Below are 24,863 nucleotides of genomic sequence, written 5' to 3'. Positions count from 1 at the left end.
TAAGGTGTTAATTAACGTTAAGATGACGAAATCGATCCAGTGCATGCAGTTCACGCCGTGCACGCGTGCAAGCTTTTTGTGAATGACCTCATTGCGCGTGTCCTATTGGTTGCTCAAGGTCATTGCCCTTAGCTTTACTTTTGCACCGACCACTCACGTGTGGTTTGGGATGCAACTCATTTGTCATTGGTTGGGCTATGCCGAGGAAAAACGTGTCACATTTTCTCCTGTTCCGCTATTGTCCGGTCGCATCTTTAGTGCTGTGGACTTCCGATTATCCTTTTTTCCTGTGATTGTGCTTCTGCTGTTTCCCGTTCTGACGTCGTTTCTTAAACGTTCAGAGGAACAATCTTGAGCTCGGCTGATTTTCAAACGCCATTCGGTTACACTAACATTACACTTCCTATCCGTGAGTTATTACTTTTGCGTTTAACCACTTCCCCTTTTTTACATGTTGTTTTTTTCGACATAAACCCCAACTTACAAATTTACCCGTCTAAGTCGTACTCTATCCTACATTTTTTTTTGTTCCTAAAACCGTAGTTCTTTTCAATTTTGGTTTACCTTTTTCGATAATGCCGCCTAAAAAGAGGGTTTGTCTTGGGCGTGGGACAGCGTTAGCCACGACTCGAAGGGTTTCTAGGGCAAACGAGTCGCTCGAGGAAACTACCGCCCGACTCTCACAGAATGCCCTGCGCGCAGCGGAAATCAGGGCTTCGGAGGGCGATGAACAGTGGGCGGTTCGGCTTTCCAGGAACGCTGCTGCAACAGCTGCTTCCAGGGCTTCGGAGGGCGATGAACAGCAGGCGGTTCGTCGTTTCTGGAACAGCTCTTTCTAGGTCTACTGAGACTCCACAAGAGCAACGCGCAAGGTTAGATGGTAATAGTCAACGGCGGGACAACATCCATGGCGTCACGTGCCCAAACAAACAGTTATGGTTTCGAAAAGCTTTTCAGTACGAGGCCGAAGTTAACTATCCCATGCGTGGTGACATACAAATTGGTGAGATGCGCTTCACCTGCTAATTTTGTCGTGCCCTTAAGTGGGGTGGGGAGTCGCCAGGGATGTGCTGCTCCAACTGTAAGGTCAGTCTACCTCCACTTGAGGAACCACCACAGCCTTTAAGGGACCTGCTTGCAGAGTCTTCATTGACTTCAGATAGTTTCCTTAAGCTCATCAGGAAATATAACAGTGCCTTCCAAATGACCTCTTTCGGGGCGCATGTTGTTAGTTAAGGGGGTTAGATGCCTACGTTCAAAGTTCAGGGTCAGGTTTACCATCTAATCGGGTCGTTGCTCCCTTTGCAAAACTGTAAACCTTCGTTTTTGCAGATTTACTTCATTGCTGACTACAACAAACAGGCCGATGCACGAATTGATATTTTCCCTCCACCCGAGGACGATGAAGAACATGACACCTTAGACAGGGACATGCTGCTTAGCTTGCAACGCATGCTGCACAAGAAAAATAATTATGTTCGCAGTTTGAATTGCACCTTAGAGTCAGCCCCATCCCCTACTTTTTCCGTTGTCATTGACGCGGATAAGAGGCCTGCGGGGGAGCACGCCCGCCGATACAATGCCCCTTCATATAACGAGGTAGCCATACTCCTCCATGGGGACCAGCGTAAAAAGCGGGACATTGTTTTGCACAGTCGTGATAGCCGTCTTCAACGAATCAATGAAACGCACTGGTCATATGACGCCATACAATATCCGCTCCTATTCCCTTGCGGTGCACACGGATATCGCTTCGGAATTCCTCAGGTTGAACCGAGTGATCCAACTGTCTCGACATCAAAAAATGTGTCATGCATGGCGTACTACGCCTACCGCTTCATGACAAGGGCTACCGATTTCAACCCTCTTCATAGGTCGCGCGATCTATTTCATCAATTTGCAGTTGATATGGCTGCCAAAATGGAATCGGAGAGATTGTGTTATATCAAACTCAATCAAAAACAGTTGCGCTCAGACTCCTTCGTCCATTTGCGTGTTGGTGTAAGGAACGACGTCGACCCTCGAAACTTAGGCACTGTTTGCATCCTTCCGTCAACCTTTACGGGTGGTCCGCGATACATGCATGAACATACGCAGGATGCTATGACTTATGTCAGGCACTATGGTCGGCCCGATTTGTTCATTACGTTTACGTGTAACCCAAAGTGGGTGGAGATTACGCGTGAGTTACTTTCATGTCAGGAGTACTGCCATAGGCATGATCTAATTGCACGAGTTTTCCGACTAAAGTTAGGAAAATTGTGCGATTTAATTAAAAAGGGTCAGATTTTCGGGCCCGTCAGGTGTGATATGTACACTGCAAAATGGTTATCCTTTAGAAACAACCTGTCAGACACAAGCCTCCACCACCTTCCGAAAGTAGCTTTTCCTGCGTGCACTTTCACCACATCGCTATTTCGCATTGCAAGGGAGATGTCTTGAGCCCTCAATTACCATCTAACGTAGGCAAAAATGGCCTTTTGAGTTTTTGTTTCAGTAGCTGCCTTTTAATGACTCCCCCACGGCTTTCCAAGGTGCAGCGCTACTTCGTCTTGTGTGAAAGGACTCACTGCGACTTCTAGCCAACTTCCGTTTTGCCCGGAAGTCCTCGCCTAAACTCTCCTTCCATTTACGGCCCTCGGTGGACCCATACAGGTATGCATTTAACCATAGAAGAATCATAGTACGGTAGAATTTATTTCACCTTCAAATCTTTCGCTATTTCAGGTGCCCATCAAACAGCCGTCCACAATCAGAATGTCCTCTCAGTTGCAAGTTCGCCAAGAGAACAATTCCGCCGTTCTAAAAACCTAACTCATCTTTTGCGTGTTACTTCCCCCTTTTATCCGCCTGTCAATACATCATTTCACCCTACGTTTTCTACGGTACCGTACAGGTCCGGATCGAAGTCTTAACATGGTTTAGGGCCGTCAATTATGAGGTAGTAAGCGTTTAACTGTTTAGCGGTGGAGCTACGCTTAATGTGGCTTTCAGCAGCTATTCAGGAAATTTGCAAGAAATCCCGAGCAATGCGGGCTTTACTGCTAGTAACCAATATGTGTTGTCTGTGCCAAGTAAGGATAAAATTGGTCCATACACGTCCGAGATATGGTTGCGGACACACGCACGCACACACGTACTCGCATGAAAATCGAGACCAAATCCATAAGCCCCGTTTCGGACCAAGTCCAATGGGGACTAATAAACAACAGTCCCTGGTGCCTCGCCAACAACCTCAGGGCGTCAGTAGCAGCTGCGAATGCTCCTTGTGTTTCATTTCCAAAAGCGGTTTCGGCTGGGTGTGGTTTTGAGGAAGTAAGCATCACGCAAGCATCTTCCTCATTGGGGCGCATCCGACGAGGGGGTGGGGGTAGGGGGGCATGTACCGCCGGCAGTGAAAAATCCTGCCATGCTGTCGAGATCGCGATGCATGATCTCGCCCCGCTCCTCGGGAGCCCAGCAGCGAGGGAGCACCCCCCCCCGCTCCCTCCTTCACATGCAAATGTTCCATTATACAGTGTACACTGTATTGCTTTAGCAATATGTGCTATACTTTGCTTCGTATGGGAAAAGCATTGTTGTTTTACTTTGTAATTGAGAAGCGTTTTCCCACTTAATGACTGGAAGTGCAGGGAAGGACGAATGGAGGATGGTCATCTGATCAGCATGAAGGATTAATCGTGTCTAATGGTGAGGGACAAATGAACAGATGGTGAATTATAAAAGAGTGAATAGTCGGATGACCGGATGGTTAATCAAGACGAATAAAAAATTGAGTGGATTTGAGTGGTGAGGAAGATAGAAGCACCGAAGGACTAGAATAAACCTGGGGGGTTTGGTTGAGGGAAAGACCAGTGGGATGAAAGAGCGGTTCTTGAATTGAGGTTTGGTGGATTGAGAAAGGCAAGGGGTGGGTGGGTGAAGAAATCACACCAGGGATACACACCAGACTAACCCAAACCCCTGGACAAGGGACAAAGGTCTACCTACCGCATAAACTAATGAAATAACTCATTCTCGGGAATTTTGCGTGTACATGAATGCCCTCCCCTGGGGTACGTTTCCAAAACCATCACAATATTGATACGTATCATACTGAGTCGGCTAATGACTCAACTGATTGGCACTATTCTAACGACGTCACAATGTCGAATTAGTTGTGGATGTGGCATGATTGATATTGTTGTCACAGCTCAACAGTTACTAGGAAAGTGCAAGAAACAGAATTAAGATCGGTATGCAGTATTATAGATCGAAGGCGTTCGACAGAGCAAATCAGGAGGCACTTTGAAATCTTCCAAACAGATTAATTTGACCAACCAAAACTGTATCCAGTCTGCTGACATTAGTTGGTTCACCGACACCCTAGCCAAATTCAGAAATCCTTCCCTGACTTCCTGCGTCAGAGTGGTGACCTATCCAGGATTGTAACTTGAGTCAAAGAAACTTCTCCAGCAGAACCGACGCCCCGTATATAGCATGGTTTAGGATCTGATCTGAACCAAAACTGTCTTGAGTTATTCACTCATTTCACAACAGCATGCTGACCATAGTCATGGAGAACAGTGATGCTGATGCTTTCACAGTCACTAATTGCACAAAGCAGGGCTGGGTCCTTGCTCTAACTATTTTCCATACTGGTTATTTGCCATGCTGACAGATATTTTCCACTTTGTGAACACACGGATCAGTATTCAATTTCGTACAGATGAACACCCAATTATAGCTGACTGCATTTTCGAGCACACAACAAAGTAACTGAAACTTCTTGTGTGAAAATTCCTTTTTGTCAAAGGCTGTAACTTGCTGGCACACTCCCCAGAGGACATTCGTTATCTCATTGACTTCTTCCTAAACCATGTCCAATGTTTTGACCTTGCTATAATCCTGGAGAAGACAGAGGTTATGTACTTGGGCATGAATATCTTGATCCTGTTGTCTTAAAATGACAAAACACTGCTCATGCCGACAAAAAAGACTCACGCAGCACTATTTTGTCTCATGCCATGATGGACAATGAGGTGAACAGTCATATTTCAAAGATGGGTGCCACATTGGTCAATCTTTCTCATCATGTGTGGAAAGAGAGCACTAAAATCAATGTAATTGAGCTGAATTACTGACAGTGACAACACTTCTGGATAGCTCTATGAATCACAAGTGGTATACCGTTACATGAATAAAAGGAAAACTTTTAAAAGTTCCATTTTACCTTGTTTGCAATTCTATCTGTGTTATTAAGTTACATTGTAAAGTCCCAAATATGGATGTGCTAAGTGCTCCAACTTCCTGGAATATAAGGTATTGCGTCGCGTGGACGTCGGTCCCACTCGACACCAATGTCGCATGATACGAAAGTCCATGCCGAGAGGTACTGCTCCCTTGAATGGCCGGCTTAATGCCAATTTAAGGGTGATAACTTTGGAAGGCCTATGTCCATGAGCAGATGAGCCACACGTTTTTAATATCATGACGTCCAGGATGTCACACACATCTAAACGAGAGATATTCTTGATTTATTCATTAAACTAATTTAATGATTTCCTCCAGGGATGTCCAAGACACTGAATCAAGTGACCTGCGGGAGGCGGGTTGCAGATCAGGAACAAACAGTGATATGAAATAAGGGTTTGTTAGATTTCGTAAACGTATTCAGGAAGACAAAAAAAAAACATCCATGGTCTCTTGTGCATTATTAGGTCTTTGAACTAATGACCTGACGATGTACACTCATTTGGGATGGTTTGAAAAAATTTCTGTGTTTTAAGTATTTGATCAACCTTCCTTTTGTTTCTTTGTCATTAGGTGATTGTTCAGCGATGTTTAGCTGCAAAGAACATGTCTCATGTGAAGGCTGGATGCATCCTTTGTGGATACCTCAAGTTGCTGCCCATGTTTATCATGGTAATGCCAGGAATGATCAGCAGAATTTTGTACACAGGTAAGATATTGTTGCTTACTTTGTCAGAAGGAAGACTGTAATTGTCATTCTTTTATATTGTCGTGTCCAGTGTCCTGTTAACACGGACGACTGGACAGATGGATGGAAGTGCTTTTAACTCCCTCGGACTGTGTTCGGATAATGGTGGATTTGTATGGGTGGGAATTTCAAGAAGCATACGAGAACCTCAACTCTGATGTTAATGCGGTTTATTTCCCGACCATAAATTAAAAGGGGAAATAGAACCCAAAAGTGGGAGATGATGGCAGGTTGGCTGGAACGGGGGCAGGGAAGGGCGGACACGTAATCACAATAGATAACTATTTACAATCTTGGGCACCACACCTCAGACTCGATCAGAGACAGAAAAGGGTATGAAAAGCCGGGGGAGACATTATCTCTGTGGAGACATCAAAGCAGGCACAACAAACTATGAATGACGAACAGGTGCATCAACAGGAACCGGGAGGACAACGAACAGACGAGATGGGGCGAAACGCGTAATGAAGCACTCCTCAGGTGAGCCAACTCTCTTGCATTGAGGCTGAACCAATCACACTCTTCTGAGGCAATTTTTCCCTCCTCTTGCAAGAGCGCATAGAATCAGAGAGCCTCAAAGCTCCTCCCCTCACTCGACAGAGAAAGCCCCTCTTCAGCTCCTTCCCTCTCTTTCATGAGGCTGCACCCAGCGCCCCACCTGGTGGCATCGAAGAAGGCTTCATGTCCAAGTCATTTGCGTTAAACCTTGCCTATTTATCAACAACACATCACCCTTCCGATGATGCACGTTTAAACAGGGCACTTCTTTAGCCAGCATTTCCCCACGATGCCTGGTGTTTACTGAATGGTAAGGATGGTGGGCTTGGGATACTTAGATCCTGAGTTCAAATCCCACTTGGCTGTTGAATTAATACCAGGTGGGGTTGACTCTGCCTGTCATCCTTCTGAGGTCTGCAAAATGCGTGCCAGCTTGCTGGTATCCTGTGTCAGAGTGGCGACATATCCAGGATTGTGTCCAACAGCGCAGGAGACTGCCACGGCAGCACAAACGCTCTGCACAGAGTATGGTCCCAATGGATGGATGGATTTCCCCAATTAATTCATCAAAACTCAGGATTTTGGTTTCAGACCAGGTCACTCCAACCTCGATATGCTGCTTCTGCTCTCCCAACAATGGATGGAGGTCCTCAATGCCGGACATGAAATCAGAGCCATATCCCTCGATATATCGCGTGCTTTTGACACAGTCTGGCATCCTGCACTGCTCACCAAACTCTCTTCCTAAGGTATCCAAGGCCATCTCCACTCATGGCTCGCAGACTTCCTCTCCTGTCGCAGTCAACGTGTGGCCCTAAATGGAGTTCTTTCATCCCTCTTCCTGTCCAGGCTGGAGATCAAGGTAGCGTTGTGGGCCCTGTTCTTTTTCTGTTTTTCATAAACGATCTCTCCGACTCTCTGGAAAATCCTCTTTATCTCTTTGCTGATGACTCCACCCTCTGCCGTACCATCGGTCATCCCTCAGACCAGCAAGCAGCAGCTTCTTCGCTCACTGCAGATCTGGATAAAATCACAAACTGGTCCAACACGTGGAACATGTCTTTCAATCCTGACAAATCTCACACTCTCACGATGTCTCTCTGAAAGGACCATTCGGAATTCCCCCCCCCCCCAATCCACTTTCTTAACAATCCTCTGGAAGAATTATTTTCTTTCAAGTTTCTGGGCCTCACTATCTGCCATGATTTTTCCTGAGAAAGTCACGTTTCCAACTTGGCTTCTAAAGCCAGTTGCCGATTTGGAATCCTCCGTCGTGCAAAGTCCTTCCTCGGCACACCTGAGCTCCTGACCACATATAAAGCTTTCATCCACAGCCTGGTGGAGTACTGCTCTCCCCTCTGGGCTGGTGCTCCTGCCTCCCAGCTTTCTCGGCTTCACGCTGTGGAAACCAAGGCATTTCGGATGATTGGCATCTCCCACGATGATGCTGAGTCTTTGTGCCTCTCACTCTCTCACCGCAGGCAGGTCGGTCGTCGTTCTGTCTTCTACCGTCTCCTCTCCGGTCTCGCCCCCCACCCCCCTGCTGTGTCTGCGATTTGTCCCCACCATATTTCCGCAGGGGGTTCAAGGTCCGCCAACAACCCCCTTCTGGTAAAACTACCAAAATCACCAATCACTGCTCACCTTCACTCTTTCATTCCTCTTTTTTCCTGCCTTTGGAATAAACTCTCTCACTCTGTTCAATCCCATTCTTCCCTCCAGGCCTTCAAAACAGCTGTTTACCACCACCTCTTATCGTCCCCCATCCAAATCCTTGATCTATTCTACCCCCGTTAATCCACCCCAAACCCACCTCCTTCAAATTGCCTGCTTTCTTTCCTGAAAGTCCCTGTAATGTGCATCTTGTATACCCTGTGTTCCGTGCCCCATCCCTCTCCCTTACACAGATCTCCTAATGTCTCCATTCCCCACTGTTTTGGATCCCACACCCACCCCTCTTGTCTCATGCCCTTTTGCTGTGCTGTGCATTGTATTAGCTCTCATACGAGCCTCGATAAGGTATACCAAAAATAAATTGCCTAAACTACCCAAAACATATATATATATATATATATATATATATATATATATATATATATATATATATATATATATATATATATATATATATATATATATATATATATATATATATATATATATCTTCTTTCGGCTGCTCCCGTTAGGGGTCGCCACAGCGGATCATCCGTATGATCCGGATAGTGATTTGGCACATGTTTTACGCCGGATGCCCTTCCTGACGCAACCCTGGTCGCCTCTTACGACACAGGGATATGGTACACCTATTTTAACCAGGGTATACACCGGCCCAGTATACTGGTACTCATTTCGCCGACCTCGGAAGGATGACAGGCTGAGTCAACCCCCTGGTGTATTAATTCAGTGGCCCAACGGGGCTTGAACTCAGAACCTTTTGGATCCTAAGCCGCTGCCCTAACCACTGCGCCAACACCAGGTGTGTGTGTGTGTGTGTGTGTGTGTGTGTGTGTGTGTGTGTGTGTGTGTGTGTGTGTGTGTGTGTGTGTGTGTGTGTGTGTTTGTGTGTGTGTGTGTGTGTGTGTGTGTGTGTGTGTGTGTGTGTGTGTGTGTGTGTGTGTGTGTGTGTGTGTGTGTGTGTGTGTGTGTGTGTGTGTGTGTATGTATTTTGTTACGGTTGTGGAAATTCGCATGACGCCATAAAGAGTCCTTTTGGATCCTAAGCCGCTGCCCTAACCACTGCGCCAACACCAGGTGTGTGTGTGTGTGTGTGTGTGTGTGTGTGTGTGTGTGTGTGTGTGTGTGTGTGTGTGTGTGTATTTTGTTACGGTTGTGGAAATTCGCATGACGCCATAAAGAGTCCTTTTGGATCCTAAGCCGCTGCCCTAACCACTGCGCCAACACCAGGTGTGTGTGTGTGTGTGTGTGTGTGTGTGTGTGTGTGTGTGTGTGTGTGTGTGTGTGTGTGTATATTGTTACGGTTATGGAAATTCGCATGACGCCATAAAGAGTCCTCAGGTGAGATATATCGGTAAGTCCATGTGTAGTTAGCCCAAACCCGGTGTATAGAGCGACTATGTGTGATTTATTCGGGCTGCGATCTTCAGTTAGCCGTTTTTCTTTTGCTGTCGTTATTTTGGACCAAACACCACTCCACCACCAAATTGCCACCACCCCCAACGCCCCCAAACAACTCCACCAGACCGCCACTACCTTCACCCCCACAAACCCAACCTCGCAAACATTGCCTCGCCCGCCATTCTCCAACGACGCCCAAACAACGACCCAGCATCGCGGCGGACTTCTAACCGCTTTCACATTCCTCTTCACGCCCAACATCGACCCAGCATCGCGGCGGACTTCTAACCGCCGGCACCTTCCTTTACGGGAGAATAGCGACTTTTCCCAGAAATTCGGATCAAGGGAGGTTCACGCCCCCTTTTCCTCTGTTCAATGGGCGAGCGTGGCTCTGCCCCCGGGGTCATTTTTGATCCGAAAATTACCATACCCGCCCCTCCCTCGGGGTATAAAAGGATGCACATGGGCGGGTTGGAACGAGTCAAGTCGGTGGAAGCAGTCAGACAGGGAAGAGTCAGAACGGAGCTTGCGGAGTCTGAAGGGGTCGGAGAACCGTCTGGGTGTCAAGTCGGTGGAAAGGGGAAGAGTCGGAACGGAGCTCGCAGCAGGCTGGAAGCAGTGAGACGGGGAAGAGTCAGAACGGAGCTCGCGGAGTCTGAAGGGGTCGGAGAACCGAATGGAGCTCGTCAGTCTGGCAGTGTCGGTGGGGCAGAGTCGGGAGACGGGTCGAGTCAAGTCAGAGTTCGTCGACGAGTCAAGTCGGGGAAGTGGAGAGGGTCGAGTCGGCACATCATCGTCCTGGGCCCTGTTGCCGTCTGCCTCGGAGGAAAACGAGCCTTCTGTCAGGTGCCAAGGCGATCAGCCCGCGGTCCCGAGGCCACGCCAGCGGGACGGAGCATCCACCATTCCCCTCATCGACCTCGAGCATCAACAATTCCCCCTCCACCATAATCCGCGCTGAGATAGTGCCGGAAGCCCCGTTCGTGGCGTTGAGCGGCTACATGTGCAGGCGCGAGGTGCGAGCCGCAGACCACATCGGGGGAGGCTCGGATTCGAGGTCGAGAACGCAACGCTGGACGACTCATTCAGGGAAGTTGCAACTTTCGTTTTCCTTGGGGTTTTTGTGTGAATGTCTGTGGGTGGCGCGTGTCTGACGAAGTAGTATTGTTTGAAGTGTTGCCGTGTGTCGGTCTTTAGTCGGAATATCTCTTGTTTTATTGTTATTACTGTGATTGGGTATACGTGCTTTTCATTTACATGCCTTGTATTATATTATTGTGATTGAATACGTGCCTTCTGTGCTTGTCTGAGTGTGTATTAAACGTGTTTGTTCAATTGTTCCCGCTTTGCTTCGTCTCCTTCTTTTTATTGACTCTCCATCCTGCATCACGTAAAGAATTGGCAGTGGGGTTTAGACACCCAATAAATAATCACGTCCGTCGAGGTCAGCGATAACACCGCTCGGTTATCACTGTAGCACGGAACGGACCGCTTAAGCGGTTCGTGTCCTAGGCTGACCTGCGGCGAGGTACGACAACGGACACTCCGTTGTCCACGCTTCACTGCACGCTATTGCCTTCATGCCCGCCTGCAGGCTTCGGCCTATTTGCTGCATCTCACCCCGCATTTCTCTCATTTCTTCCCTCATTCCGTTTGTATTAGCTTCCATTTTATTGTTTATTCCTTTTATTTCGTTTTTCATTTCGTTCATTTGTTGCGTATTTCCATCCATATTTTCGATCATTTGTTGCATATGTGCGCTCACTCCCGCCAGCATGGCGCATAGCTGGGCCATGCCGAGCGCACTCGGCTGAGCCGATTCGGGGAGTTTTGGTGGAGAGGGGGAGGGGAGGTGTCATACACCGCGGCCGCCGCCGCACCTATTTCGGGCTCTGGGTTCAGTTGGGGGAGTTCGTGTTCCTGCACAACCAACATTTCCTGCTCGGGGTCTTCATCCTGGGCCATGGATTCTACACATTCTACATCCATTTCTAATACCCCGGCTCCCGCTCGCCTTGAGACTCCATCTTATTTCTCATAAGGGATTAATTTTAAATGCTCGTAATTTGGAAGGAATCGGGGGTCGCTCCTCTCACCCCTGAACCGATTCCTCGTGAATTTAGCTTGGAGACTGGAGAGTTTGTTTCCCGCTCTCTGACACCAGTGTTGCGAATTCGCACCCGCCGGCGTGTGGACGGCCACGCAACTCGGATCGTGGCACGTCGCCCACCGGACGGACAATTCAGTCGTGACCCTCTGGGAACTATCGCCCGGAGACAGTCACGGGTGGGCCTTTCGACCTCACCACAATCGTGCCAATCGGCCACCCGCGTAGGATAGGGTTGTTCGCCAAACTCGACCTACCTAAGTACCCACGCGGATGGTAAACCGGGCGATCGTACCTCGCCGCAGGTCGACTCCGGACACGAGCCGCTTGGGCGGCCCGTTCTGTACTATCGGGAGAACCGAGCGGTGTTATCGTCGACCTCGACGGTTCAGATTATTTACCGGGATGTTGCACCCACTACAAACCCTTTACGTGAAGCAAGATGGAGGGTCAATAGAGAAAAGACGAAGCGAAATGGGCACAGTTCAACAAGCAAGCATTTTATTCACACGCACACACAGACAAGCACGTAAGGCACGTATTTACAGCCATACACAATCAAAATGCACATAAAGCAATTAAAACAAAAGAAACGATGCAGAGCTACAACCGAATACGCGTACGCACGGCAACACTTAAACAGTTCTACTTTACGAGAGACGGCGCCACAAGATCCATACAAAAACACCCTGAAAAGAAAATGGTGACTTCCCTTTGGCTGGTGAGTCCCTCTCCCGCGACCGTCAGCGTGGGCGCGCCCGGCCCCGACCTCTCTCGTGGCCGGTGAACCCTCTCCAGCACTCCCCGTCCGGACGCACAGGTCCATCTCGCAACGGGCACCGCCGCGTCTCCCGTCTGGGCCTTCGTGACAGGGCCATCGCCAAGGCGTGGGCACAGAACCTCTTCCTGAAGACCAACTCTCCACAAAAACCAACCGAACCACCAGCCAAGACTAAGAGGAAGAAAAAGCGCTCCTTGTGCCCGCCCGTGTCCGTCTTTTATCACCCGGGGCTCCGTCCTTCGCCCCGCCCCATTCTCGGCTCCACCTTCCTTCGAGAGGGTTCTCGAAAAAGGCGTTCCCTCACGCTTTCCCTCCACCCCGCTCCATCCGGGGGCCAAGGGAGTCAGTTTTTGGCTCGGAGCCAGAGAATTATTCCCCCAAAAAGAGGTCCCACCTTTACATGACCTCTGACCTTTGACCTGCATCGCTCTTCCTCCACTCCAAAGCGCGTGGAAGTCAGACGGGAAAAACAGGCGGGAAAAGCCCACCGAGCATCCTTGTTGGTTTTTGTTTGTTCCTACGTGGAGATCGTAACCGCACAGAGCCTGTTGAATGGCGAGTGGCTAAGATGTGGTAGCATAGATGGTGGAGGTGGCGGAGTTGCAGTGTGATTGGCGCTGTGATGGGGATGGCGTGGTTGTTGAAATGTTGTATGTTTGAAATAAAAGATAGAAAAAGAAAATCGCCCAACTCAAAGGATCGCAGCCCGAATGGATCACATAAATTCCCTCTATACAACGGGTTTGGGCTAACTACACATGTACTTAGGTATCTCACCTGAGGGTCCTGAATGGTGGTTTGCGAATTTCCACAGCCGTAACAATATATATATATATATATATATATATATATATATATATATATATATATATATATATATATATATATATATATATATTGTTGTGGGTGGGGGGGGGGTCGGTGGCAAGAATGACCGTAAGGTGGGGAAAATTACGTTGTCTCCACCAGACTCCCCGGAATTGTAGGCAGTGACTCCGTATAATTCCGTGAGCCGCGGGTCGCAGAACCGACCGTAGTCGCCAATATCTCGATCGCGTGGTGTAGGGTTATTTGTCTGGAGCCAAAGTACCTAAGTATCCATGCAATCTCGTCTACCGGGGATCCACGCCTGGTCGAACCGGATTTACTCTACCGGCAGCGGTAGATTCACACAACCGACTACCGCTTTGCCACCTACCTTTCCGGCTCGTTGCAGTCGAGCGGGGCCTGCCCAGGACGTCACGGCTATGATAGATCGATTACCGGAGATGAAACCCTGCTTATACTCAGACCCAAACCATGCTGGACCAATACAAGAGAGGACGGAAACGGACTGGGAACATTTCTAATAAATTTATTAACAGCAAATGAAGACACAAAGCAAGACTTAACGCGAATATGCAGGAAGTATTTACAATGATCCAAAAACACTTATTCAGTTCTACTCAAGACGGGCCCACACGCAGACACACACAAATGAAAAGAAAACCCAGAGTCTTTATTGGACCCTCACAGCCGTGGAGAGAGACAAGCTGGGGGTTAGAGTTCGGTGGGTACCTGGCCATCAGAGAGAAAGGCGTACTCTGCAATGTGGCACCTGCCAAAGGTCGTCGGTTTGGTCCCAGTCGCACGTGTGGGTCTCGTGGCTCTTGGCGGAGCTCGCGTGGTGAATAGTTGGGGACAAAACCAGCCAAGAACTCCTCGTAGCAGCCACCGTGAACAACTGGTTCTTCAGCCAATGTGAACAAAACTGGCCCCTCGCAACCGCTGCTCGTAACCACTTCTTGTAACCACACAAGAACTCTCGTCCACAGAACTCCTCCTTTCACTAATCCACACAGCCCTCACACCCCTCTTATTCCTCAGATGTGCCCCTCTCTTAAATACCACGAGAGGGGAAAAAGAATGCCTTCGTACGGGGCGGAGCTCCGTGAAGTACACGCCAGTGACCACCTTGATTGGACACGGTTTCACGGCATGTCTTCCGGCCTTGGCCCCTGCGGGACAACTCCAACCAGTCTTCCACGCGGGTTCATACTTGACAAGTAACAGTATAAATGTTGCACAGGCCGTCGTGCAAGAGTTACAACGTTTGTGGAAGGAACATTGGTGGAAGCGGCAAGGAACGGCTGCAAGACCCTGTCTTGGCAAGTCAGAGTGCTTGGAGACAGCGGGTGGGTAGTGGATCGTGATGGGGAATGGAATGGTTGTTGGTTGTTCGTTGGATGTAAAGATTTAATAACCGAACTAAAAAGAAATCGCAACTGTGCTGTGTCACGTGATTGGGTTTTCGTATATCATGCCTCGCCCGCTAGGGGTGGGAGGACTGTGCTTCTGGTCGCGCAATAAAGCGGAGTAGATGGTGGCCCGCGTGCTTCTCGTGTTCCACTGCACCTCGTACACTCTAGTTGGCTGACGAGGATGGTTGAATAAGGACTTATGCCCGTTTTCGACGGGGACGACTTCGAATTGTTTTCGGAGCAATTGGAATGCTATTTCCACGCGAACGATGTGGTCGACGAGAGCAAGCTGAAGTCGATCTTGCTCGCTTCGCTTTCGCCGGAGCATTATCGGCTGCTGGGGGATTTAGTGGCACCGAACAGGCCCCGTGATGACGCGCTGTCGTTTCGGAACATTGTGGAGAAAATGAAAGCACACATGGCGCCGGAGAAGTCATTGCAGCTCGCTCGATTCCAGTTCGATCGCCTCTCGAAAGGGGCAGAGGAACGCGTCGCTGAGTTCGTGGCGCGGATTAAGCGTTCTTCCGTGGCCTGCAAGTTCACGGCGGGGGAGCGTCCAGCTCGGCTCAGAGATCGTTTTATTGCTGGTTTACGAGATGCGAAGATGGTTTCAGCGGTTTTACGGCTGAAGGATGAAGCCATTACATTCGCCTCGGCAGTCAGCATGGCTACGGCGGTCGAGCAGACTCGCGGGGATGTTCGAGTCATCGCCGGCCACGCGGGGTCGCGGGCACCCCGGGACGCGCGCACGTCCTTCGATGCGGGTCGGACGTCGACGCGCGGCCGCGCATGCGGCGGGGTGACCCCGCGGACATGCTTGGGATGTGGAGGTCGACACCTGCGCCGTGCATGCCCATGTAAAGGCAACGTGTGTTTGAATTGTCACAAGGTGGGTCATTTGGCGCGTGTGTGCCGTGGGGCGACGGCCACCGTTAAGGTCATGGACGGCGATGTGCGAGGCGACTCGGGGCGGAACCAGCGGCCGTTGTTGAGCCCGTTTTCAATTGGCCCGGCGATGGCACGCCCGATGACGGTGGAAGTCGAAGTGAACGAAACGCCGATCACGTTTCAGGTCGATACGGGAGCAGCGGTGTCGCTCATTGGCGAACAGACCGTGCGTAGACTCAACGGCTTGAAGCTTATCAGGTCAAACCTCACGCTGTTCACGTACACCCGCGAGAAGATAACGCCAGTCGGGATGGCAGACGTGTCTGTGCGGTACCAAGGCCAGGTCGCCACGCTTCGGGTGTACGTCGTGCGGGGGAGCGGGCCGTCTCTCCTCGGCCGAGATTGGATGGCCCGCATCAGGCTAGACTGGGCCACAGTTCACCTTGTGCAACCCGTGCCGAGCCGATGGGAGGATCAGTTGGAGGAGATTCTTCAAAGACATCAAGGGTTGTTTAGCGACGACCTTGGGAAACTCAAGGGCATGGAGGTGAAACTCTTCTTGAAGGAGGGGGTGGTTCCTCGGTTTTGTAAACCGCGTCCTGTGCCGTATGCCCTGCGGGACAAGGTCCAAGGGTGAACTGGATAGGCTGGAGGCCTGTGGAGTGATCGAACGGGTGTCGTGCTCGGATTGGGCCACCCCGGTTGTCACGGTGCTGAAACGAAATGGAGACGTCCGATTGTGCGGGGACTTCAAATCCACGGTTAACCCGGGGCTCAGCGTAGAGCAATATCCATTGCCGTCAATCGATGAAATATATGCGCGATTGGCGGGGAGTCAATACTTCACGAAGCTCGACCTGCGGGATGCATATTTTCACCTGCCGATGGATCCCGGGAGTAGCGAGCTTTTGACAATCAACACGTGTCAAGGGCTCTATCGATATACCCGACTCTGTTTTGGGATTGCTTCGGCCCCAGGTTTGTGGCAGAAAGCCATGGATCAGGTTTGCATTGGCCTGCCCGCTCAGACCTACCTGGACGATGTGCTCATTGCGGGGAAAACGGCGGACGAGCATCTTGCGAACATTGCCCAAGTGCTGACAAAGCTAGAAGCGTGCGGCCTGCGCTTGAACAGGGATAAGTGCGCGTTTTTCAAGCAGCACTTGGAATACCTCGGGCACATCATCACGCCGGAGGGGCTGTTGAAAGGTCCTCGGAAGGTGGAAGCGATTCAACACATGCCACCGCCTCGCGACAAGACGCAGCTGCGCTCGTTCATTGGTATGGCCCAGTATTACCAAAGGTTCGTGCGCGGGCACAGCTCGCAACTTGCGCCGTTAACGCGGTTGCTCAAGAAGGACGAGCGCTGGGCTTGGGGGCCTGCACACCAGGCGTCGTTCGACCGCGTCAAGCGGCTGCTCACAGAGGATACCGTCCTCGTGCACTACGAGCCTGCGCGTCCGCTCCTATTGGCATGCGACAGCTCTGCATATGGCATCGGGGCAGTGCTCTCCCACAGGATGGACGATGGTTCCGAGCGGCCTGTTTGTTTTGCATCCCGGACCCTGTCCACAGCAGAGCGCGGATATGCCCAGATTGAGCGTGAGGCTCTCAGCCTCGTCTGGGGTGTGCGGAGGTTTCATCAATATCTGCTGGGGCGGCATTTCACTTTTCAGACAGATCACAAACCGCTTCAATTCATCCTGAGACCCAAACGCGGGGTGCCGGTGGTAGCAGCCGCGCGAATACAGCGGTGGTGTCTGTTTCTGGGTGCTTACGATTATGATATTCAGTTCCGAAGCACCGAGAAGCATGCTAACTGCGACGGGCTCTCACGCTTGCCGTGTGCGGAGGGTCCAGCTGCGTCTGAGTTGAGCGACCGGGTCGATGTGTTCGCGCTGGGCCAGGTCCAAAGCGGGCCGGTCACGGCCAAGCAGGTCGCGGTGGAATCGGCTCGTGATCCGGTGCTTGCCCGTGTCGTCCAGGCGATTTCTACGGGGAATTGGAGCGATCTGCCTTCGACACCGGCATTTCAACCTTTCACGTCACGCGCAGCGGAGCTGTTGTTGGTCCAGCGGTGCGTAATGTGGGGAATGAGGACCGTGATTCCACCGAAGTTCAGGCAGCGGTGTTTGGATGAACTGCATGTCAGTCACCTTGGCATCGTGAAGACCAAGAGTCTTGCTCGTAGCCTGTTGTGGTGGCCGGGGTTGGACAAAGACATTGAGCAGTTGGTTAAGCGTTGCGCCACGTGCCAGACAGATGCTGATAAACCCGCGTAGAGCTTCGGGTCTCTGGCCTGTGCCGGACCGAGCTTGGCAGAGGGTCCATGTAGATTTTGCGGGACCGGTTAATGGCAAAATGTTTTTGATTGTGATCGATGCATTCTCTAAATGGCCGGAGGTTGTAGTAATGCAGCATACATCAGCAAACATTACAGTAGAGAAACTGCGGACGATCTTTGCTAATAAAGGGTTGCCGGAGATCCTGGTCTCTGATAGTGGTCCGCAGTTCATCGCGCGTGTATTTGATGAGTTTATGCGCCAGAATGGTATTCGACACCTAAGGTCCGCACCGTATCATCCTGAGACGAATGGCCAAGCTGAGTCGTTTGTCAAGATGTTGAAGCGGGCTTTGCGCAGGGGGGGGGTGTTGCACCTGTGCAGACGGTGGTCGATGTCTTTTTGCTCCATTACAGGAACGCAGTTCATCCTGTCACGGGTGATTCGCCTGCCATTTGTCTCTATGGACAGGCTTTGCGGTCCAGGCTGGATTTGCTGCGACCTGGAGGGTCGGGGAGTGGGGCAATGTCGCGTCCGGCGCGGCTGCGCAGCTTCGAGGTGGGGCAGCGGGTAATGGTACGTGATTATTTCCACGGGTCCAAATGGGTGCCGGCGGTGGTCTCTGTGGTGCTCGGGCCGGCAAATTGCATGGTGCGGACTGATGGTGGGGATGTGTGGAAGCGGCACGTGGACCAAATGCATGATCGCTGTTCAGCGTCACCCCCCCACCCGTCACCCTCCCCGGGCCGAACGATGCGGCACCCCCACCGGTAGCATCGCCGGCACCTGACGTTGTGTCGCCGGGGCTGGTTGGGCCGACGCCAAGGGGGTCTTCGCCTGATGCCGTCCTACCCGGGGACGTCGAGCAGGCTGGGCGGTCGGGGGTGGCTGGTGTTGCGGAAAGTGCGAGTCCGGTGAGGGTGTCACCTCGGCCGAGCCGGGAGGCGTCTGAGCCTGGGCTGGCTGGGGGCACTGCCCGTCCGAGGCGGGTCAGGGTGCGGCCGCGGTACTTGGAGGATTATGAGTGTTGATGGGTTTCAGATGGTCATGTTGTGATTGCCGTTCATCGTGTGACGGGTTTTTTTTTTACGAGGGGAGGAGTGTGCTGTGTCACGTGATTGGGTTTTCGTATATCATGCCTCGCCCGCTAGGGGTGGGAGGACTGTGCTTCTGGTCGTGCAATAAAGCGGAGTAGATGGTGGCCCGCGTGCTTCTCGTGTTCCACTGCACCTCGTACACTCTAGCAACGCACGCGTTTGATTCTCCCACTAGACAAAAGGAAAGGGATCTGACTACACACATACTTTATGACATAACTGACTTTTGAGACATCTTTATGTTGAATGCAAAGGGTTTCCAGATCCGTATATATATATATATATATATATATATATATATATATATATATATATATATATATATATATATATATATATATATATATATATATATATGTATATCGAGCCTGGTATTGGTGTCGTGGTTAGGGGAGAGGCTTGGGATCCAAAAGGTGCTGAGTTCAAGCCCCGTTGCCCGCTTGAATTAATACACACCAGGAGGTTGACTCAGCCAGTCATCCTTCCGAGGTTGGCGAAGTGAGTACCAGTGTACTGGGCCCGGTGTATGCCCCGGTTAGAATAGGTGTACCATATCCCTGTGTCATAAGAGGCTTATGCGTCAGGAGGCTTACGCATCAGGGTTGCGTCAGGAAGGGCATCTGGCGTAAAACCTGTGCCAAATCATCATGCGGATCATAACGGATTATCCGCTGTGGCGACCCCAAACTGGAGCAGCCGAAAGAAAAAGATATATATATATATATATATATATATATATATATATATATATATATATATATATATATATATATATATATATATATACACATCTTCTTCTTCTTCTTTCAGCTGCTCCCGTTAGGGGTCACCACAGCGGATCATCCATATGATCCGCATCGTGATTTGGCACATGTTTTACGCCGGAAGCCCTTCCTGACGCAACCCTGGGCGCCTCTTATGACACAGGGATATGGTACACCTATTTTAACCGGGGTATACACCGGCCCAGTATACTGGTACTCATTTCACCGACCTCGGATGGATGACAGGCTAAGTCAACCCCCTGGTGTGTTAATTCAGTGGCCCAACGGGGCTTGAATTCAGGACCTTTTGGATCCCAAGCCGCTGCCCTAACCACTGCGCCAACACCAGGATATATATATATATATATATATATATATATATATATATATATATATATATATATATATATATATATATATATATATATATATATATATATATATATATATATATATATATATATATATATATATATATATATATATATACACACACACACATACACACACACACACACATACACACACACACACACATACACACACACACACACATATATACACACACACACACACACACACACACACACACACACACACACATATATCTACCAGTCAAAAGTTTGGACACACCTCCTCATTCAAGGGTTTTTCTTTATTTCTACTATTTTCTACATTGTAGAATAATAGTGGACATCAACACTACAAAATAACACCGATGGATTTATGTAGTAACCAAAAAAGTGTAAAACAAATCAAAGTATATTTTATATTTTAGATTCTTCAAAGTAGCCATCCTTTGCCTTGATGACAGCTTTGCACACTCTTGGCATTCTCTCAACCAGCTTCATGAGATCGTTGGAAAAGCTCGTTTGAAAGTTCTGTTTCAACGTACCCAATTTCGTTCAATCCTGTACCAATGCTGGCATAAGGGAACCATCCCCCTTTCCCCTCAAGTCCTCCAATCAAACACATGTCCAAAACACGCCTTCCCCTCCCCACTACCCCACTCTCTCCCCCAGCCTCCTCGCCTCCTCCCCCCCCCCCAACATCATGGATTGTATTGTGACGTGTGGTGAGCCGTCACTTTCCCCCTTTCCTCACCTCCCCACCCTTCTTTACTCTCTCCCTCCTCCTCGCCCTCCCCACCCCACCCCAAGCTCCCTCTGCCCTCCCATCCCCCGGTTTCAATATACCTGTCAGCAAAGCGACGGGTTGCATTTGCTAACATATATATATATATATATATATATATATATATATATATATATATATATATATATATATATATATATATATATATATATAATTCAGAAGTGTTTGTTTATTTGTTTGTGGGTTTATTTTAATTACGTGCATTTCTAAATTACTTCATGTATCTGATCTTGATGGAATGAGTTGAAAACTTGCAGTCATACTCAGGAACTGTGCAAAGAGCTTTTCGGTGGTAAATTTTTATAATAGTCCCGGGAGTTCAGGGTGGGGGATGACCCAAATTCCCTCTCTGTAAATGTGTATCATATATCGCCACCTGATGGAGGTCGATATGTTATGTCATAAATCAAAAAGGGGGCATTAACCCATCCGGAAGGATGGGTAATTTGTTAGTCTTATGTAATATACTGTTAACTTTGTGGTGAGGGGGGAGGGGTCAGTTCGAACAACAATGTATAGACTCCGGTTTAAATTATTTTCCCTGTATGAAAGACATGTGGAATGGGATAAGTCATCCTGTTTTGTTTGTGTGCCACTGGTAGACGGTGTTATAACTTTTGGTGGCAAAGAAAGATTCAGGATTTCTTGTCACGTGTCTCCTATTTCGAACTAAGCGGGGGCTGGGTGAGGGAGACGCTTCGGCATTTTGCTGTCCTGCTGTGATGCATCTACCCATTTCCCCCTCCCTCTCCCACCCTGGGGAAAAGTAATAAGTTCCAGGCCTCCAACATGGCTGCCCATAATCAACAATGAGCCAGGCGGCACATGATTGGCAGTACTGCTCGGCTGCCACGGTGCTGATTTGGGATGTGACACTGTCACTAGGAATGAGTGACCCATGATTGTTGGGAAGGGTCGATATATGGATGCCTTAGGGGTGGGGAGGTGGATGAAGTGGTGTGCTTTCAGGGGTCGTGTGAGTCAGAAAAAGACAGACTCGAGAAAGACTGTCTGAGTGGCTCTCCTGTCAGTTGGGGACTGGCTGAGCTCGCAGCACGTCTGGACTGTACAAACTGCTGCGACTGTGTGGATACCTGAGGCTTTTTCCTGCTTGTGATCTCTGTCTTGCCTGGTTTTTGTGTGAATGCTCAGTGTGTCTATGGTTGTAATAGGTTCCCTTAAGAACAGAGGGGGTTTGTTTTATTTGTATTGGTTAGTATTGTGTTGTTTTATTGTGCCTTCATATGGGATTCCCATTATTGTTCTGTCTCGTGCTTTCATTATATATATATATATATATATATATATATATATATATATATATATATATATATATATATATATATATATATTTTATTATTATTTATTTCTTGAGGCCTGCATGCACGTTCGTTTCTGCCATCTTTCCCACACAAACCAATTTGGTATGATTGATAGTCCCCTGGGGGGATTTGATTGGGTTAATCAAATTGATTTTTAGCCAACTGGATTTAGATCCCAATCAAAGAAAGAGGCGTATTGTCACTGCCCAGGTGCACCTCATGGTTAAATTAATTGATTAAAACAAGGAATCTGCAGACATGGTTCACAATGCATGATCTCTTCTCTGCTGATCATTGAAATTTGATTTTATATTTGATGGAAATTCTAAAGAACACTGTTTTTCAGGTGGATTGAATTATGGGCTGTCTCGGGTTAAATAACGGAAGAGAGTCGATGCTGTGCAGCTGTTAATCATGAGTGACATCACCAAGCAGATAATGTTTACTACCAATTGCTTCTCTAAACACATGTGCTTTCATCAGCTAATATTTCAAAATAAATATTTTTCAGATATTGTGGCTTGTGTTGAACCAAGTAAGTGCAGCGAATATTGTGGAACGCCAGTTGGATGTTCAAATATCGCATACCCCACTCTTGTTATAAAACTCCTACCTGACGGTAAGTATAACACTGTTAAAACATTATATTTAAACAGACTACATTCATATCACCGTAAGACTTGTTAAAACGATTGGCTGAGATGACATTTTGATTAAATAAAGAAAATTTAATATATTAATTGAGAATATTTCTCTCATTTTCTGAAAAATTGTCTCCAAGACTGCATTCTTGACTGTATACTGTGTGAAGATGTTATTTGTTTTTAGAAATACAAACTAGCGTGGATCAGCTCACTATGCTCACCTCTCCACACGTCGTTGCAGAGATTGACGTCACAGATTTGCTGTGTTGTCATGATTTACACTAATTATTACACAAACATTTATTTTCTACAAATTTATTTGTAATATTGGTGATATATTTATTTGTAATGTTGGTGATATATTTATTTGAAATTTATTTGTGATATAAACAGGGTCAAGTGGTCTCAGCTGTCTCATCTGTCTGAAGGGGATAAGGGGTCTAAATGGAGTTAAAGGTCTAAGGGGTCTTTTTTGGAGGGTCTTTTGGGTACTCGGTGACTTTTCGGTCTTCAGGGTCTTTTGGGTATTTTGGGTTATCACCAATTCCCTGCACTTTTCGTTTTTATATCATCTACAGATGACTGAAGACACTTTTTTTCTTTTCATTTGTGTACATAGTCAAGGCTCGTGGAAGAGCTCGAGTTATGAACGTATCAGGATGCAAAATAACATAAAGAACAGCAGAAGAATAAGAAGGGGGAAATTCCAATAGCAGGGCCGAGGGAGAAAATCGATGGAGATGGACAAACAAGGAATGCAGGTAACCATGAGGGGGGAACACAATGGGTGAACAAGATTGATACCGAAGCAAAATTGAGGTGGTTTAAAGGGTGTAGAAAAGATAATGGTTTTGGATGGGCGGGGTAATCTGAGATGGTGGTGAACATCTGTTTATAATACCTGGGGAAAAAGGAGTGAGATGAGGCATGTGAGATTAAAAACAAAACAAAAAAACAAAAAAAAAAAACAGCAGAAGTACAACCCGACTGCCACGAGTCGGCTGGACTTTTCCAGGGACACAAATTTGGCAATTCAACAACATACGGTTTGGAGCAGAAAGTTTGATGAAAAACATGACCAGTAAATCGGTAATTAAAAGAAAACAGTAAAACACAACGTATCAGGTTCGGGGAACTTAGCGAAGATGAACTGGAAGGAGAAATTGCTGATAGACATCAATATGCGGCAAACCCCTGAACTGGAAGTGAACAACACTTTTGTGGACTGGTGTTTTAATCCCATGATACTTCTTCTTTGTTCAGATGCAATGCAAGGCTGCAGGGTAGCATCATTGGGCGGGGCGTAGCTGTGTCATTGATGCAATGCCCTCTGCTGGTTGGGGCAGCAATGCGTAATCTGGTCACGGTGCCAGCGATAGCTTGCTTACTCTTCGTGAAGGACACCATGGGATTTTTTTTAACGTCCACCAACGAATGCTAGCAGACGGAACACCCATTTAACATCAATCCAAGAGGCAGCACACACATTGCTGAATCGCCCTGCCTATGAAACACTGAGATAACAGTTTACAGCTGGGTCAACATTCACACCGAGGCTAGACAGCTTAGATGCAAGTGTGCATTCCTTCATCCTGTCAGCCCAAATGCATGATGATATTCTGTTTTTATTGCAGCTTTAATGCTTTTGTCCAACATTTAAATGTTCAAAATTACAAACTATTCTTGCTGAGATTTGGAATCAAAAAGTGTAACCCGCAGGTCTGCGTGGCCTCATGATGGCTGTGATGTTGGCATCTCTCATGGGAGCTTTGTCAGCAATATTTAATAGTGCCAGCACCCTCTTCACCATGGACATATATGCAAGGATTCGATGGAAAGCAAAAGAGAGGGAGCTCATGATCGCAGGACGGTAATGAACACACATTTTATACATTGAGGTGATGTATTGTTTTATTGTTGAATAAATATTCATTTTTAGATGACTGCATAAGCCTTGGTTCTCAAAGATTATGTATTCATCAAAAAGTATCCATCCATGATCATAAATAATTACGTATCCATCTAAATGA

At 48.3% G+C, this 24,863-nt stretch overlaps 1 protein-coding gene across 3 annotated transcripts in view; it reads left to right on the top strand.

The window, feature by feature from the left end:
• The window catches only part of LOC147011145 (sodium/glucose cotransporter 1-like), a 125,737-nt gene that overhangs the window by 47,527 nt on the left and 53,347 nt on the right, over positions 1–24,863 (top strand). For all 3 annotated transcript variants that reach the window (XR_015052524.1, XM_085860343.1, XM_085860342.1), the window contains exons 9-11: positions 5,806–5,941; positions 22,701–22,808; positions 24,553–24,703. Coding sequence is in view for 2 of the 3 variants with exons in the window: in XM_085860343.1 (XP_085716469.1) it covers positions 5,806–5,941; positions 22,701–22,808; positions 24,553–24,703 (395 nt within the window). In the remaining variant the exon portion in view is untranslated. The remainder of the gene's footprint in view (positions 1–5,805; positions 5,942–22,700; positions 22,809–24,552; positions 24,704–24,863) is intronic.

The sequence above is a fragment of the Eptatretus burgeri genome, chromosome 16, assembly GCF_056783735.1.
Source record: "Eptatretus burgeri isolate ZD-2024b chromosome 16, Ebu_testis_v1, whole genome shotgun sequence".
In the NCBI taxonomy this organism is placed as follows: domain Eukaryota; kingdom Metazoa; phylum Chordata; class Myxini; order Myxiniformes; family Myxinidae; genus Eptatretus; species Eptatretus burgeri.
The sequence above is the reverse complement of the archived record's forward strand: the minus strand, read 5'-3'. Positions and strand labels throughout refer to the sequence as shown.